Source organism: Passer domesticus, chromosome 7 (genome assembly GCF_036417665.1).
Source record: "Passer domesticus isolate bPasDom1 chromosome 7, bPasDom1.hap1, whole genome shotgun sequence".
Lineage (NCBI taxonomy): Eukaryota > Metazoa > Chordata > Aves > Passeriformes > Passeridae > Passer > Passer domesticus.
This window is the reverse complement of record NC_087480.1, coordinates 61,417,567-61,436,238: the sequence shown is the minus strand read 5'-3', so window position 1 is coordinate 61,436,238 and position 18,672 is coordinate 61,417,567. Positions and strand designations below refer to the sequence as shown.

General features: G+C 48.6%; 1 protein-coding gene across 1 annotated transcript in view; it reads right to left on the bottom strand.

Annotated features, from left to right (window-relative positions):
* Nucleotides 1–145: 145 nt before the first annotated feature.
* MIER1 (MIER1 transcriptional regulator) overlaps nt 146–18,672 on the bottom strand; it is a 40,424-nt gene continuing 21,897 nt past the window's right edge. The window contains 9 exon segments of the mRNA XM_064429169.1: nt 146–3,107; nt 4,356–4,492; nt 6,748–6,875; nt 8,268–8,345; nt 8,347–8,363; nt 14,963–15,044; nt 15,733–15,884; nt 17,653–17,725; nt 18,036–18,100. Coding sequence (XP_064285239.1) covers nt 2,782–3,107; nt 4,356–4,492; nt 6,748–6,875; nt 8,268–8,345; nt 8,347–8,363; nt 14,963–15,044; nt 15,733–15,884; nt 17,653–17,725; nt 18,036–18,100 — 1,058 coding nt within the window. The 3' untranslated portion in view covers nt 146–2,781.

The following is an 18,672-nucleotide window of genomic DNA, read 5'->3' as shown; positions in this document are numbered from 1 at the left end:
ATGAAGGGAACAGCTGGAAGTTGATGCAGAAAAATGGGTTTTGTTCCCATGGGTTTCAGTGCACAGGACAGTCACTGCTCTCCCATCCTCTGAGATATTCCACCCCTCTGGAGCAAAGAAAGGCAGGAATTTTGGATGCAGACAGTAAGTTTAAAAATATTTTAATAAGCTTTTCCAGAACTGCAGACGGGGAAGGGGAGTCAGAGGAGGGAATTACTGACAGTGCAAAATACCGTGTGGAAAAAATGTATCCAACTGTTCTGTAGGGTTTGTGTGTGTGTGGAGGGGAATTTATAGCACAGTGAACCCTTTGGGAAGCCCAAGGATTTCCTGTTGGACTGGATTCCCAACTGTACAGAAGGCTTGGAAAATGAAAGCACAGTTAGCAGATTTCCAGGATTTTCAATAGCTTTAGTAGTGCAATGACTTATCGAGTTACAGTGGCTGCAGTTTGAAACATGAACAAAGTATTGTATAAAACACCAGCATAAACAAAAGGTAAATTAGAATTAAATATTCTTAAATCTAGCTGAGCATTACATAGTGGATTATGGAATGTCAGGTCTCTTCTAAGTATCACCAAAAAAAAAAAAAATAAGGAAAGATAAAAAACAAAGCAACATTCCTGAAAATATACACAGTGCTGGATTTCACACACGAGCCTGAGACAATTTATTTGGAAACTTTCCTATGGATTTTTGGGAACTATTTCCAACTTGCAACCGAAAAAAATAGCATCAAAATAAAACTGAGAACAGGATTCTGCTTGTGTGGAACCGTCTTTGAGGTTCTGCTCATGACCAGAGGGGACAGTTAACAGCAACCTCTGCCCCAGGCGTTAATCACTGCGTTCCTTAATTAACTAACACAGGCCTGAATTAATGAACCTCACCCAGAGGCTCTCAGGAGCAGGGCTGGCAGGCAGAGCTGATCACTGCCCAGGTTCCTGCAGCCACAGCCCCTCCTCATCCCGAGGCTCGGCTCATTCCTGATCACAAAGTCCAAGGGAAGTTCAGTGGAGAAGAAACCAACTCGGCCCAAGCCCTCAGCACTGGGGTCTGGGCTGAAACATCCATTTCAAACCAGTCAGTTCAACCGGAACCATAAAGAGCATGACCCTGCAGAGAAAATAACCAGTGAGGGATGAACAGCACACCTGTGAGGAGGAGGAGGAGACACGGGGTCAGCAATGGTACAACTGAACAGTTATCCCGGGTTTTAACAGAGCAGAGGTGCAGCTGGGCTGAAGAAAACAACCAAACTAAACCAAAGTGAACAGGGATTTCAGAGGCTCCTGATTGCTGGATGTAAATCCTCCCCCCCAGCTTTTGAGAGGTGCTGCTGGCAGGGTGAGCATCACCCTGCTCCCATTTACTCAGGAGGAATTTTTGGTTTTCACATGCAGTCAGTCCTCCCCAGCTCCACCTGACATTCCTGCTCTCCCTTCTCCAGGTGAGCGTGTCCCTGTGCACCAACAGTGACAGCCAGGATTTTCAGGTTGGAAAAGACCTTTGAGATCATCAGGTGCTCCCAGGGCAGCCGTGCTGTGCTGCTGAGGAATTGCAGCTGCATTCCAGGCAGTGCAGCCTCCCTGCAGCCCCTGCAGCCTGCCAGGCACAGACTGGAAACAAACAGCATCATGGAGCAGCTGAACCTGAAGAAGGTTCAGTAAACTCCACAATTTGGCTGCTGGGAGATTTCTCTGAGTTCCAAACAAAGGGAGAAAGAAAGCAAGGAAATGTGTGCAATGCAAGCAGCATGCTTAACAAAAATTGAAACATCATTATTTGCCATAAAACAAGAAAAAAAAAACACGTTTCCAAAATCAAATGCCTCCTAACCATTCTTATGTTAATTATTTACCAGTTTCTGGGAAGGAAATTAACACGTTGGTGATTAATTTTTAACTCCATTGGTTTGGTTTGGTTTGGTTTGGGGTTTTTTTTGTTGGGTTTTTTTTTTTAGAAAAGACTTCAGCAAAATAAAAGGAAGCTGACATTAGACTCAGGGTATCAACTCTCTCATAAAAGTTTACCAACTGTACAAGGTAAGAAAATTATACAAGCTTTTGTTTTAAGAAAGGACAGTTCAATCAAGACATAAGTACTGTAAAAATCTTTCAAAGGCTACAAAGAAATCTGGAAAAATACAGAATGTATTTCTTTAGCCCAGATAAAGAATATGGAAAGACATCATTGATGTCAACAATTTTACATAGACAAACCTGACCTGGTTTATTTATTTACCTTTTAAAACTTCTATATATAAAAATAGTTGTGCTCATAACTTTCAGGATTCATGAGGGTTCCTTAATGATGGGATGACATTTTCCTCTCTCCAGCAGGAGTGGAAGTCTCTGTGCCTGCTCTGTCTTGGCTTTTCCTGTTTTATTTTAACTTCCTGCAAAGCCCCAAACGCTTTGTTCACTTGTACACTGATTAAATGTTGTTTTGTACATTAAAATGCTGTATTAACACATTCTTTAATGTGTTAGGCTGGGAATATTTTTGCAGCAACTCACTGCTTTGTTCCTTAAATATTTACGAGCCTTTTATCCCAGAACTGCAGCTGCCAGCTCTGAGAAATTCAATATTCTCCTGCTGCTTTTCAGCACTGAAGAAAACAAAATATCGGATCTTTAGAGCCGACTAGAAGGTCTCAGGAAACAAAAAAAAAAATCTCAGATTGTTTATGGAACTGGACTTTGGAAGGTAACCCATCAACCCTGAAAATTTTAGACACCCAGAATTTACTCCAAGGAATAAAATCAGCTCCCAGCACTCAGTCATCCAAAGTTTCCAGCTCCTCCAGCTTCCCGTGGGAGTTGGTTTCCTGGAAGAACTCTGAAGCACCCGGGCTCTCCTTCCCACTGCTGTTAATTCTTCTTCTTTTCAGAGGCCTCTCGCTCTTTTCTTCCAGCTCAGGCTCGTTCCTTGGGGCTGAGTGAGCAAGTTTGGGGTCACTGCAGAGGTTTTCGGGTTCGTAGCCGTTTGTGTCCAGCTCTGTGTGAGGGGTTTTCTTCCCACTGCAAGGTCCATTGGCGTGCAGCCCCTCCAGCTTTGCCTCCTCCTTCCCTGGCACCTCCCCTGGGCCGTTGGCAGAGACACCTGGGTTGGAGAGAAACCCCATCAGCAAGGCTCAGCAGCAGCACAACAGCCTGGGCTGCCCCAGGAAAGCTCAAACCCATTAAAAATCCCGTGGCTTTCTCCTCCTCTCACTGTGACTGATGTGCATACCACTGACAGAACCTATGGAAGTGCTGAAGAGGAGCAGAGAATCTCCTGGAATCCATGGATCCAGGGGCTGCAGGTGAGCTCTCCCAACCTGGGCTGGGTCAGGAAAGCAGAATTTGAACTCAAAATTCATTAAAAACCCAGAGTTTTTCTCTTTCTCCTCACTGTGTAATGCATACAAAAGGCACAGGGAGTTCATGAAGTGCTTAAGAGGAACAGAGAATGTCCTGGAATCTCTGAAGGCTGCAGGTGAGCTCTCCTCGCTGGGCACTCTGCAGATTCCAGGGGATTTCCAGGCTCTGAGTGAGTCCCAGCTCCTCCCTCAGCCTGGCTTTCCTTCCTGCTCCTCTCCCCAGCCCCCAGGAACAGCTCCTGAGGAGCAGCAGGAGCTCCCCTGGGCCCAGCTCAGTGCCCTGCTCAGGATCCCACAGCACTGGAATTCCAGCATGGCACAGGGCACCCAGGGACTCCCAAATCTCAGTTAACTGGAAATTCCAGGGGGGATTTATCTCCCAGACAAGGCCCCTGCCTAAACGCAAACATGGAGGAGTTTTTACAAACCAGTTTGAACTTGAAATAGGCTGTTTGTCTCTGGGGGTGCTCACCTGGAGAACAGGAGGCTTTGGGAGAGCTCAGAGCCATTTCCAGGGCCTAAAGGGGCTCCAGGAGAGTGACTTGGGACAAGGCATGGAGGGACAGGACACAGGGAATGGCATTACACTGGTACAAGGCCAGGGACAGATGGGAGAGAGAGGAACAGGAGCAGCCTGGGAGGGGCTGGGATGGAATCCCAGAGAGGCTGTGGCTGCTCCATCCCTGCAGTGCCCGAGGCTGGCTTGGAGCAGCCTGGGAGGGAGGGAGTGACCCTGGTGGGGCAGGGCTGGGATGGAGGGAGTGACCCTGGTGGGGCAGGGCTGGGATGGAGGGAGTGACCCTGGCGGGGCAGGGCAGGGATGGAGGGAGTGACCCTGGCGGGGCAGGGCAGGGCAGGGATGGAGGGAGTGACCCTGGCGGGGCAGGGCAGGGCAGGGCAGGGCAGGGCAGGGCTGGAGGGAGGCAGTGACCCCGGCGGGGCAGGGCAGGGCTGTCCCGAGCCACAGCAGGCTGTCCCGGCGCTCTCACCGTTCGGGGCGCTGCCCGAGGGACACTCCTCCCGCTCCGACTGGCTCGTGCTGCTGTTGGACGCCGTGGGCGGCGGCGACGGGGCCCGGCTGGAGGCGGCGCTCTCGCTCTCGTCCAGGAGGCGGTCCATGTAATCCCTGCGGGACAGACAGACAGACAGAGCTGGGACAGGATCCATGTAATCCCTGCGGGACAGACAGACAGACAGAGCTGGGACAGGATCCATGGAACCCCTGTGGGACAGACAGACAGACAGAGCTGGGACAGGATCCATGGAATCCATGTAATCCCTGTGGGACAGACAGACAGACAGAGCTGGGACAGGATCCATGGAACCCCTGCGGGACAGACAGACACCCAGGTAGGACAGGATCCATGGAATCCCTGCGGGACAGACAGACAGACAGACACAGAGCTGTAACAGGATCCATGGAACCCCTGCGGGACAGACAGATAGAGCTGGGACAGGATCCATGGAACCCCTGTGGGACAGACAGACAGACAGAGCTGGGACAGGATCCATGCAATCCCTGCGGGACAGACAGACAGAGCTGGGACAGGATCCATGGAACCCCTGCGGGACAGACAGACACCCAGGTAGGACAGGATCCATGGAACCCCTGCGGGACAGACAGACACCCAGGTAGGACAGGATCCATGGAACCCCTGCGGGACAGACAGACACCCAGGTAGGACAGGATCCATGGAACCCCTGTGGGACAGACAGACACCCAGGTAGGACAGGATCCATGGAACCCCTGTGGGACAGACAGACACCCAGGTAGGACAGGATCCATGGAACCCCTGTGGGACAGACAGACAGACCCCCAGCTGGGACGGGCTGGAGATGCTGGTGCACACACTGCAGGTATGTAAATGGCGTTCCCTGGCAGAGGGCAGGGACGGACGGGGCTCTGGGAAGGAATTGCTCTGGGATGGGAGCTGGATCCCTGGCAGTGCCCAGCCAGGCTGGATGGCTTTGGAGCAGCCTGGCACTGTCCTGTGTCCCCATCCCTGCCCCTGGGTGGGCTCGGAGCTCCCTCCCAGCCCAAACCTTTCCATGATTCCAAACCCTTTATGTCTGCCCTGTGCTCCCAAGGTGATCCCTCCAGGCACCAAACCCTTGGAATCTGCTGAGCCACCAGTACCAAACCATTCCAGTAAAAATAAATCCCACTTGTGCACAAAGCCCCCAAAGGGGTCAAGCTAAAAGCAAGTGAGAAACTCCAGAGTTCAAGACATTCCCATCTGTGCCATTTATTCCAGAGCTCCAGTTCAGGGCAGAAATGAAGATGGAAACAAAGGGAGCTGGTGGATGAAGCCCTTGGATATGGTGGGAGGGCTGGAGTAACTCCAGAAACTTCTCCTGACACGTAATTATCCTGGAATTCCACCCTGAATTCCCTGAATTTATCTGCAAAATCATTCAAGAACAGACAAGTCCAGTCCTTAATGACACTGCTGCTGCACCCAACAGCAGGAAGAGACCCAAAAACATCTCATGTGGGGAAAATGGAAAATAGGGGGAAATGGAAAACAGGGAGAAATGGAAAAGAGGGGGAAAATGAAAAACAGGGGAATGGATAATAGGGGGAAATGGAAAATAGAGGAAAAATGGAAAGCAGGAGGGAAAATGTAAAATATGGAAAAAAGGGGAGAATGTAAAATAGAGGGGAAAACCACCCAGAGATGGAAGGAAAGGGGGAGCCTGCCAGCTGAGAAACTCTCTGTAACATCCACAAGGTCCTTGATGGCAACTTTGGGTGTCCCAGAGCCCTGAAATGTTTGGAGAAACAATAATATTCCAAAGAAGGATCACGAGAGGAGCCAGGAAGAAATGAGGAATGAAAATAATAGTAAAAAAGCTTGGCAGGAGGCAGTGGAAAGAGTGGGACAGGCAGATCAGAGCTTTGGAATGAAGGGCAGCAGAACGAGCTGGGAGTGCAGCTCTGCTCCCACATTCCCTCCTTCCCCAGCAAGGATGGGAATGGGAAAAGGAGCTTTGGAGAGCCCAAAATCCCCTGGGATTTGGTGTTGTGCTGGCCAGAATGATGGACAAACAATGCACCACAAATTCCACCTGGAACTTGGGATTCACGCTTTGGTAGAAAATATATTTAATTAAAACACGGCATTTTTTTAAAAAAACCTATTAACATTTAAAAAGTATACCAACCAAATCCTAACAAAACTCAAATTGCTCCTCAGTGCAGTGTTGGCCTTACCCCAAATAAATGTATTTTACACGTTATTTAGACACACTTATGACATTTTTTTTTCCACTTTGGCCGTTTTCCTGCTGCAAATTATGCTCTGAATCCCCGAGTTTTCAGCTGAGAGCAGGACAAAACAAAGACTGGACCCCAAAATGATGAAATCAGGCACATCTTACGTGACCCCAGGGTGCAGGTTGTATTTTTTCTTCCCGAACCGGGTCTGCTGAGCGAAGAAATCGTAACGTTCCGACTTTTTCCACATGTAGTAGAAAGCCACACACTCCCCCACGGAGCGCGTCCGCACCTGCAGCACAGCCAGCCTGGTCAGAGCAAGGCATTTTGGGCCCAAAAAAATCCAGCATTTCTAGCAAAAAGTGTGCAATTCCATGTCAAAGCTGCTTGGAAGAGGGGAAATTCTTGGGGTAAAAATTCAAAATTGAGAGGGAAGTGAAGGGTGTGTGGAAAAATATTGGAGGGAGGGAGGGAGGGAGGGAGGGAGGGAGGGAGGGAGGGAGGGAGGGAGGGAGGGAGGGAGGGAGGGAGGAAGGAAGGAAGGAAGGAAGGAAGGAAGGAAGGAAGGAAGGAAGGAAGGAGGAAGGAAGGAAGGAAGGAAGGAAGGAAGGAAGGAAGGAAGGAAGGAAGGAAGGAAGGAAGGAAGGAAGGAAGGAAGGAAGGAAGGAAGGAAGGAAGGAAGAAGGAAGGAAGGAAGGAAGGAAGGAAGGAAGGAAGGAAGGAAGGAAGGAAGGAAGGAAGGAAGGAAGGAAGGAAGGAAGGAAGGAAGGAAGGAAGGAAGGAAGGAAGGAAGGAAGGAAGGAAGGAAGGAAGGAAGGAAGGAAGGAAGGAAGGAAGGAAGGAAGGAAGGAAGGAAGGAAGGAAGGAAGGAAGGAAGGAAGGAAGGAAGGAAGGAAGGAAGGAAGGAAGGAAGGAAGGAAGGAAGGAAGGAAGGAAGGAAGGAAGGAAGGAAGGAAGGAAGGAAGGAAGGAAGGAAGGAAGGAAGGAAGGAAGGAAGGAAGGAAGGAAGGAAGGAAGGAAGGAAGGAAGGAAGGAAGGAAGGAAGGAAGGAAGGAAGGAAGGAAGGAAGGAAGGAAGGAAGGAAGGAAGGAAGGAAGGAAGGAAGGAAGGAAGGAAGGAAGGAAGGAAGGAAGGAAGGAAGGAAGGAAGGAAGGAAGGAAGGAAGGAAGGAGGAAGGAAGGAAGGAAGGAAGGAAGGAAGGAAGGAAGGAAGGAAGGAAGGAAGGAAGGAAGGAAGGAAGGAAGGAAGGAAGGAAGGAAGGAATGAAGGAAGGAAGGAAGGAAGGAAGGAAGGAAGGAAGGAAGGAAGGAAGGATCCAAGGTAGGTTCCAAGGGTGGGCAGAGTCAGGCTCTTCCCACAGGATTTTGGCAGGATTTCTTCACTTCCACTTACAAATTCTGGGCTTTGAGAAGCCAATTTGGATGTAAATACTGGGAAAAACTGAGTAGGAAGAAATTGCTGCTTGGATCCATCCCTGGAAGGGTCCAGGTTGGAGCAAGCTGGGATAGGGGAAGTGTCCCTGCCCATGGGATCTTTAAAGTCCCTTCCAACCCAAACCATTCCAGCATTCTGTGATTCAACAGCAAAAATGAAATAATTCTGTCCATTTCTTTATGAAGGACAGAATTTATTCACAATTACTTTGTGCTAAAATGTAAAAAGTGAGAATTGCCCAAAAGTTTACCTTATTTGCCTGAATCACGTGGAAATCCTTGCCATAGACTTTCAGCCCTTGTTCAAAGTTCCTGCATTCCTCTTCTGTCCCAAACAGATAATTCTTCTACAGGAAAATCAAAAATAAAAGCAATATAGAAAATAGTTAATTTAAAAAGGCAACTGAAGTGACAGAAGAGATCTGGGTCCTTTCTCCAGCTGCTGATTCCACAGGAACCAGCCCAGGAATTTCACTTTTTGGTACAGAAATGGGAATTGTCCCTTTGAAGGACCAGACTGGGAACTGGGAGGAGCTGCTTTGTAGGGACTCTATAAATGCAATGTGATCCTGCAGCAGCAAATCCAACAGAGGGAGAGCAGAATAATGTCATTTCTGGATCCCTGCAGGCCCGTGGCGAGCCCGGGGGGCTCGGGAGGGGTGGGACGCTGCGGGAAATCCAAGGTTTATTCCGGCCTCTCTTGAGAGTTCATTCGTCTGATGTGTAAAATAAATTGCCTTCTTTGTTTAGGATTCTTTCCTTTTATGTATTTTTAATGCTGTATTTTGTAAAATCAAAGGTTAATTTGCTGCTTTATTTAGGATTATTTATTTTTATGTATTAGGGTTTGAAATGCTATACTTTGTAAAATTAAAAAATAATTTGCTCCTTTATTTAGGATTATTTCATTTTATGTATCAGGGTTTTTAATGCTATATTTTGTAAAATCAAAGGTTAATTTGCTGCTTTATTTAGGATTATTTATTTTTATGTATTAGGGTTTGAAATGCTATACTTTGTAAAATTAAAAAATAATTTGCTCCTTTATTTAGGATTATTTCATTTTATGTATCAGGGTTTTTAATGCTATATTTTGTAAAATCAAAGGTTAATTTGCTGCTTTATTTAGGATTATTTAATTTTATGTATTAGGGTTTGAAATGCTATACTCTGTAAAATAAAAAATTAATTTGCTCCTTTATTTAAAATGAGTTTATTTTATGGATCAGGGTTTTAAATGCTACACTCCGTAAAATAAAAACATCATTTTCTCCTTTATTTAGAATGAACTCATTTTATGGATCAGGTTTGTAATGTTATCCTTTGTAAAATAAAAGGATAATTTGCTCCTTTATTTAGGATTATTTAATTTTATGTATTAGGGTTTTAAGTGTTACACTCTGTAAATTAAAAAATTAATTTTCTTCTTTATTTGAGTTTATTTTATGGATCAGGGTTTTAAATGTTACTCTGTAAAATAAAAAAAATCATTTGCTCCTTTATTTAAAATTAGTTCATTTTATGTATTAGGGTTTTAATGCTACACTCCTTAAAATAAAAAAAATAATTTGCTCCTTTACTTAGAATTAATTCGCTCCTTTATTTAGAATGAATTCATTTTATGTATGAGGGTCTTAAATATTATATTTTGTAAAACAAAAGGTAATTTGCTCCCTTATTTAGGATTATTTCATTTTATGTACCAGGTTTTTTAATGCTACACTCTTTAAAAAAAAAAAAAATTTGCTCCTTTATTTAGAATGAATTCATTTTATGTATCAGGGTTTTAAACATTCTATTTTGTAAAATAAAAGTTAATTTGCTCATTTATTGAGAATTATTTCATTTTATGTATCAGTGGTTTTAGCTACGCTCTGTAAAATAAAAAATCAATTTGCTCCTTTATTTAGAGTTAACTCATGTTATGTATCAGGGTTTGTAATGTTATACTTTGTAAAATAAAGGCTTTATTTGCTCCTTTATTTAGGATTGTTTCATTTTATGTATTAGAGTTTTTAACCTTATACTTTGTAAAATAAAAGCTTAATTTTCTCCATTATTTAGAATGATTTCATTTTATGTAGTGAATGGTTTTTTATGAATGAAGGGTTTGTAAAATATACTATGTAAAATTTATTTGCTCCTTTATTTAGGATTATTTCATTTTACACATCAGGGTTTTTAATGCTACACTCTGTAAAATAAAAAATTTGTTTGCTCTTTTACTTAAAATTAATTCATTTTATGCAGCAGAGTTTTTAATGCTACACTCTGTAAAAAGAATTAATTTTCTCCTTTATCGAAAATGAATTCATTTTACGTAGCAGGGTTTTTAATGCTACATTCTGTAAAAAAAATATTATTTTTCTCCTTTATCTAAAATGAATTCATTTTATGTACGAGGGTTTTTAATGCTACTTTTGCAAAATAAAAGGTTTATTTGCTCCTTTATTTAGAATTATTCCATGTCCCATGTTTGTTGCATCCACTTTGACGACTGAAAGGCCTAGAGGCGCACAATAAAACACCCAAAAAAGCCCAGGTGAGCTGTTAAGCAGCAATTTTCAATCTGAGATTGCTGCTGGTCGCAGATATTTGTATGAGATAGGGAATTCCCACGTGTGCTCATCCACTCTCCCAGGAGAGGCTCTCTGAGGCTGCACTTCCACAGAGCCCCAGCACCCTCGGAGGCTGCAGGGAGCTCACCTGGTGGGAGTGCAGTGGGAACTGGGATGGACACTGCTGTCAGGGAGCTCACCTGGTGGGAGTGCAGTGGGAACTGGGATGGACACTGCTGTCAGGGAGCTCACCTGGAGGGAGTGCAGTGGGAACTGGGATGGACACTGCTGTCAGGGAGCTCACTGGTGGGAGTGCAGTGGGAACTGGGATGGAGCTGCTGTCAGGGAGCTCACCTGGAGGGAGTGCAGTGGGAACTGGGATGGACACTGCTGTCAGGGAGCTCACCTGGTGGGAGTGCAGTGGGAACTGGGATGGAGCTGCTGTCACGGAGCTCACCTGGTGGGAGTGCAGTGGGAACTGGGATGGACACTGCTGTCAGGGAGCTCACCTGGTGGGAGTGCAGTGGGAACTGGGATGGACACTGCTGTCAGGGAGCTCACCTGGAGGGAGTGCAGTGGGAACTGGGATGGACACTGCTGTCAGGGAGCTCACCTGGAGGGAGTGCAGTGGGAACTGGGATGGACACTGCTGTCAGGGAGCTCACCTGGGGGGAGTGCAGTGGGAACTGGGATGGACACTGCTGTCAGGGAGCTCACCTGGGGGGAGTGCAGTGGGAACTGGGATGGACACTGCTGTCAGGGAGCTCACCTGGAGGGAGTGCAGTGGGAACTGGGATGGACACTGCTGTCAGGGAGCTCACCTGGAGGGAGTGCAGTGGGAACTGGGATGGACACTGCTGTCAGGGAGCTCACTGGTGGGAGTGCAGTGGGAACTGGGATGGACAGTGCTGTCAGGGAGCTCACCTGGTGGGAGTGCAGTGGGAACTGGGATGGACACTGCTGTCAGGGAGCTCACCTGGTGGGAGTGCAGTGGGAACTGGGATGGAGCTGCTGTCAGGGAGCTCACCTGGTGGGAGTGCAGTGGGAACTGGGATGGAGCTGCTGTCAGGGAGCTCACCTGGTGGGAGTGCAGTGGGAACTGGGATGGACACTGCTGTCAGGGAGCTCACCTGGAGGGAGTGCAGTGGGAACTGGGATGGACACTGCTGTCAGGGAGCTCACCTGGGGGGAGTGCAGTGGGAACTGGGATGGACACTGCTGTCAGGGAGCTCACCTGGGGGGAGTGCAGTGGGAACTGGGATGGAGCTGCTGTCAGGGAGCTCACCTGGTGGGAGTGCAGTGGGAACTGGGATGGACACTGCTGTCAGGGAGCTCACCTGGGGGGAGTGCAGTGGGAACTGGGATGGACACTGCTGTCAGGGAGCTCACCTGGTGGGAGTGCAGTGGGAACTGGGATGGACACTGCTGTCAGGGAGCTCACCTGGAGGGAGTGCAGTGGGAACTGGGATGGACACTGCTGTCAGGGAGCTCACCTGGTGGGAGTGCAGTGGGAACTGGGATGGACACTGCTGTCAGGGAGCTCACCTGGGGGGAGTGCAGTGGGAACTGGGATGGACACTGCTGTCAGGGAGCTCCCCTGGTGGGAGTGCAGTGGGAACTGGGATGGACACTGCTGTCAGGGAGCTCACCTGGTGGGAGTGCAGTGGGAACTGGGATGGACACTGCTGTCAGGGAGCTCACCTGGAGGGAGTGCAGTGGGAACTGGGATGGACACTGCTGTCAGGGAGCTCACCTGGGGGGAGTGCAGTGGGAACGGGGATGGACACTGCTGTCAGGGAGCTCACCTGGGGGGAGTGCAGTGGGAACTGGGATGGACACTGCTGTCAGGGAGCTCACCTGGTGGGAGTGCAGTGGGAACTGGGATGGACACTGCTGTCAGGGAGCTCACCTGGTGGGAGTGCAGTGGGAACTGGGATGGACACTGCTGTCAGGGAGCTCACCTGGTGGGAGTGCAGTGGGAACTGGGATGGACACTGCTGTCAGGGAGCTCACCTGGAGGGAGTGCAGTGGGAACTGGGATGGACACTGCTGTCAGGGAGCTCACTGGTGGGAGTGCAATGGGAACTGGGATGGACACTGCTGTCAGGTACCTCACCTGGGGGGAGTGCAGTGGGAACTGGGATGGACACTGCTGTCAGGGAGCTCACCTGGGGGGAGTGCAGTGGGAACTGGGATGGACACTGCTGTCAGGGAGCTCACCTGGGGGGAGTGCAGTGGGAACGGGGATGGACACTGCTGTCAGGGAGCTCACCTGGGGGGAGTGCAGTGGGAACTGGGATGGACACTGCTGTCAGGGAGCTCACCTGGGGGGAGTGCAGTGGGAACTGGGATGGACACTGCTGTCAGGGAGCTCACTGGTGGGAGTGCAATGGGAACTGGGATGGACACTGCTGTCAGGTACCTCACCTGGGGGGAGTGCAGTGGGAACTGGGATGGACACTGCTGTCAGGGAGCTCACCTGGGGGGAGTGCAGTGGGAACTGGGATGGACACTGCTGTCAGGGAGCTCACCTGGGGGGAGTGCAGTGGGAACTGGGATGGACACTGCTGTCAGGGAGCTCACTGGTGGGAGTGCAGTGGGAACTGGGATGGAGCTGCTGTCAGGGAGCTCACCTGGTGGGAGTGCAGTGGGAACTGGGATGGACACTGCTGTCAGGGAGCTCACTGGTGGGAGTGCAGTGGGAACTGGGATGGACACTGCTGTCAGGGAGCTCACCTGGGGGGAGTGCAGTGGGAACTGGGATGGACACTGCTGTCAGGGAGCTCCCCTGGTGGGAGTGCAGTGGGAACTGGGATGGACACTGCTGTCAGGGAGCTCACCTGGTGGGAGTGCAGTGGGAACTGGGATGGACACTGCTGTCAGGGAGCTCACCTGGGGGGAGTGCAGTGGGAACTGGGATGGACACTGCTGTCAGGGAGCTCACCTGGGGGGAGTGCAGTGGGAACTGGGATGGACACTGCTGTCAGGGAGCTCACTGGTGGGAGTGCAGTGGGAACTGGGATGGACACTGCTGTCAGGGAGCTCACTGGTGGGAGTGCAGTGGGAACTGGGATGGAGCTGCTGTCAGGGAGCTCACCTGGAGGGAGTGCAGTGGGAACTGGGATGGAGCTGCTGTCAGGGAGCTCACCTGGGGGGAGTGCAGTGGGAACTGGGATGGACACTGCTGTCAGGGAGCTCACCTGGGGGGAGTGCAGTGGGAACTGGGATGGACACTGCTGTCAGGGAGCTCCCCTGGTGGGAGTGCAGTGGGAACTGGGATGGACACTGCTGTCAGGGAGCTCACCTGGGGGGAGTGCAGTGGGAACTGGGATGGACACTGCTGTCAGGGAGCTCCCCTGGTGGGAGTGCAGTGGGAACTGGGATGGACACTGCTGTCAGGGAGCTCACCTGGAGGGAGTGCAGTGGGAACTGGGATGGACACTGCTGTCAGGGAGCTCACCTGGGGGGAGTGCAGTGGGAACTGGGATGGACACTGCTGTCAGGGAGCTCACCTGGGGGGAGTGCAGTGGGAACTGGGATGGACACTGCTGTCAGGGAGCTCACCTGGAGGGAGTGCAGTGGGAACTGGGATGGACACGGCTGTCAGGGAGCTCACCTGGGGGGAGTGCAGTGGGAACTGGGATGGACACTGCTGTCAGGGAGCTCACCTGGAGGGAGTGCAGTGGGAACTGGGATGGACACTGCTGTCAGGGAGCTCACCTGGTGGGAGTGCAGTGGGAACTGGGATGGAGCTGCTGTCAGGGAGCTCACCTGGGGGGAGTGCAGTGGGAACTGGGATGGACACTGCTGTCAGGGAGCTCACCTGGGGGGAGTGCAGTGGGAACTGGGATGGAGCTGCTGTCAGGGAGCTCACCTGGGGGGAGTGCAGTGGGAACTGGGATGGACACTGCTGTCAGGGAGCTCACCTGGGGGGAGTGCAGTGGGAACTGGGATGGACACTGCTGTCAGGGAGCTCACCTGGGGGGAGTGCAGTGGGAACTGGGATGGACACTGCTGTCAGGGAGCTCACTGGTGGGAGTGCAGTGGGAACTGGGATGGACACTGCTGTCAGGGAGCTCACTGGTGGGAGTGCAGTGGGAACTGGGATGGACACTGCTGTCAGGGAGCTCACTGGTGGGAGTGCAGTGGGAACTGGGATGGACACTGCTGTCAGGGAGCTCACCTGGGGGGAGTGCAGTGGGAACTGGGATGGACACTGCTGTCAGGGAGCTCACTGGTGGGAGTGCAGTGGGAACTGGGATGGAGCTGCTGTCAGGGAGCTCACTGGTGGGAGTGCAGTGGGAACTGGGATGGACACTGCTGTCAGGGAGCTCACCTGGGGGGAGTGCAGTGGGAACTGGGATGGACACTGCTGTCAGGGAGCTCACCTCTGGCTGCCTTGACGTTGAACCTCAGCCTCCGCAGGGACTCCTCCGTGTCGAAGCTGCACTTCACCAGCTCGTACAGGGCCTGCGGGAGGGACAGGCACACCACCACTGCAGGGCAGGCACAGCCCTGTGCCCAGCACACACCCACAACATCCCTGACCCCCTTCAGATCAGAAATAAACCCTTGGGATCAGCACACTGTCATTTCAGATGTATTTACGGTGTTTACATTTCCAAATCCCTATTTACAGAACCAAGAAAATACCCAAGCAGAGCACTGCAACTTCTTCCACCACTACACACATTCGTAAAATTGATGGAGGGTTTTTTTGAAGCTTTTTCCTCCACTACACACATCTGTAAAATTGATGGAGGGGTTTTCTGAAGCTTTTTCATCCACTACACACATTTGTAAAATTAATGTGTGGGGTTTTTTTGGGTATGAATAAAAAAATTAAGTGGGTATTCACAGAGAATTTCATCATTGAAAAATTCTGTACCTGAGAGAATTAATCCATACAGATTTATATATATATATCTATATAAAGATTTTATATATTTTCTATGATATATTTATTTTATATAAAGCAACATTAAGCCCAAGTTAACAGTTTAATATTCTCTGAGAGGTAAAATCCTCATCAAATTTCTATCTCCACAAGGAACAATAAAACTGTTTCAAACCCCATTTGACCTCTTGGGAGTCAAGTGAAATAACAAGATGATTAATTCCAGAACATAAACTGCATATTGTGGCTGTTGTTTTGTACCTGCTCGTTGTCTTTGATGTGGGAGCCCTCAGGAATTGCATCCAGGCCCTTCTCCTCTCCCGTGCGCCTCGAGGCTTCGTTGAGGAACTCTATCACTTTGTCCTCTGGTAAAAAGTCAGGGTTCCAGAGCAGCTGGTCATCGTTTTCATACACTGCATAAACCCCAGGGAGAGCACAAGAAAATGAAATCATGATAGTGAAATGAAATCATTAGAAAGGTAATTATTGTCTCTGATCAACCTTGGGAGATCATGGGAGCAGCATTGATCTGGAAATCAGGGATGCAGAGATCCAACTGACCTGGGTTTTGGGCTTTGCCTTCAAATCCCTGGCATGATCTGGGTTCTGGATTATAGAACTCATCCTGCAATTCCACAATTTTAATCTCCATCTTTTCCAGAGCTTTCACAGGAGTTGGAGGGCAGGGAAGCCACAGTAAACTGAATTTAATGGAGAATTGTGGGCCAAGTGAGATATCCCCTGATTATTTTGGAAGAGTTTTGTTTTGGAAGAGCCAAGCTTTGGATTGTAGCAAAATAAAGTGAAATTCTGGCTATTAAAGTAGGAAAAATATCCAGACCTTGTCTGTGGGCTCCAACAACCTGAGGAAGAGCAGCAAGGAAGGAATCTGAGCACTGATTCCAAGAGGAATGCCTGGGAAAGCATGGCCAGCACAGGGAGGGAGATGTGGGGGGAGCTCAGGGGCTTCAGAGATCAATCTCTGCATGGAAAAAAGCATTTTATCATGGAAATAAGTACAAATAAAACCCCCAAAGAGGCGTGGGGGGAGCTCAGGGGGTTCAGAGATCAATCTCTACTTGGAGAAAGTACTTTATCATGGAAATAAATACAAATAAAACCCCCAAAGAGGTGGGGGGAGCTCAGGGGGTTCAGAGATCAATCTCTACTTGGAAAAAAGTATTTTATAATAGAAATAAATACAAAAAATGTCCCCAAAGTGGTAAAGAAATCATTAAATGTCTTGCAAAGAAAGCAGCTTCGTTTCACCCAGGACACGCTTTGGGAACAGCTCCCAGGAGTTTTCTGGGTTTTTGTTCCAGAGGTTCCAACTCAGCTGATGTTTGGCTGCTCATTCAAGGAAAAAAAGAGTTCTAGGAACCCTCAGAGAATCCTGGAATGGTTTGGGTTGGAAGGGACCTTAAAACCATCCAATTCCATGGATTCCCCTGGAGGAGGGAGTGCCACTGTCCCAGGGTGCTCCAAGCCCTGGGAACCCCAGGGATCCAGGGCAATCCAACCCACCACCTCCCTGGGGACTGAGATAACTGAGCAGGAACTTGGGCTCTAGGAGGGCTCCAGGCTTGGTGGTGGTTATTTCAAACTGAATTCTCCAAAACTACAAAGAAATCCATTCTCATTGACCTGCAGTGTGAGCAAATCCTCAGGAACGGGCTGATTGAGCAGGAAAATTTCCTTTTTCTGCTCCCAGCTGGTTCAAACTGGATCTGCCTTTCCTGACAGCATCCAGCCAAAGCCTCTGCTTGGGATGAGGGGGAAAAAAAAATCCACAAAAGCAGAACTTCTTCCTGGCTGAAGAGGTACAAAATGTGCAAACCAAAGCTGCTGGTACCATTCTGCCCTTTTTAATGTGCTAATCCAGCTCCAGCAGTACAATTTCTCCATTAGCTGCTTCATTTCACATAAAGAAATCCATAAGTGAAGAGGTTGCAGCTTGTGTGGATCACTAAATCAGAATCCAGGGGTCCAAAAGGCACCAGGCCAAGAATAAAATCCTTCTTTTCCTCTTCCTCCAGCTCTGCTGAAGCACAGGATGAGCTCTAATTTGATGATGGTGGCTCTAATTGTCACTCATTTATTAAGACACATGACATCAATCCAGTCTTTTCTTTCTCCTGATCAGACATTAATCCCAAGCAGCAATAAATGGTCAAATCTCACCTTTTTCATTCTCTTTGTATTTGCAGGTGCCAGCTGGAATTTCAGCTTGGAACATAGAGCCCACCATGATTTCCTGATTGGAATAAAAAGAAGAAGTGAAGCCACCTTGAGATTTTTTGTTAGCAAACAGGAGCATGACCACATCTTTTTTTCCTCCCCTCTTGAAACTTTTATTGTTTAAAAATGCAATTAACAGTTCAAAATTGAAGACAACTATAAGAAAATGGATTTTTGACTGTTTGGGGAGGATTTAAAGACTCCTCATTACCAAACCTCTTCTATTTATGGGGGAAAATTGCAGAGGATTTAGGTGCTCCACAGAGCTCAGAGTTACCCAGTAACAGGTTAATTAATTATTCATGAAATGTGGGCTGCATATTTACCTTTTTCCAGTCTTCTGAGGGAATATAATCTTCATCTTCTTCAGATTCCTCCTCTATTTCACTATCTGCAAGGAATTTTGCAGCCATTTGAGCCCAGAGGAGCAGGGCTGGCAGAGCCCAGCAGCCCAGCCCTGCTCCCTCCCTCCCTCCTTATCTCAGGGACACTTCTGGGGACAACACTCCTGGCTCAGCAGTGACAAGATTAAGAAATGACCCACCCACATCTGGATTGAGATACACGTCAGGCTCTGAGAAATTGAGAGATAAATAAAAACAACCCTAAATTTTGGTACCAAAATCAAAATTCTTTTCCCTCAGCTTTGAAGGATCCCCATCCAAGTTTATTCTAAATTTGTGGGAATGTTTTTGTGGGTTTCAACCCTTTTTCCAGGGAATTTCAGGTAGATCTCAGCAGAAGGTGGGAGAAATCTGGGAGTGTTTCCTCCTGGGATTTAGGAGCCTGGGATGGCCAGCAGCACTCCCAGGGGATTATTTGGGATAAGGACTGGCAGGGCTGTTAAGCTCTTTATGGTACAGGCCAGTTGCCTTTCCCAAGGTGCTGCTTTCTGTACAGGATGTGATACAGCAGCATTAAAGTTATTTATACATTAAATGACATGTTATACACAGCTGAAAG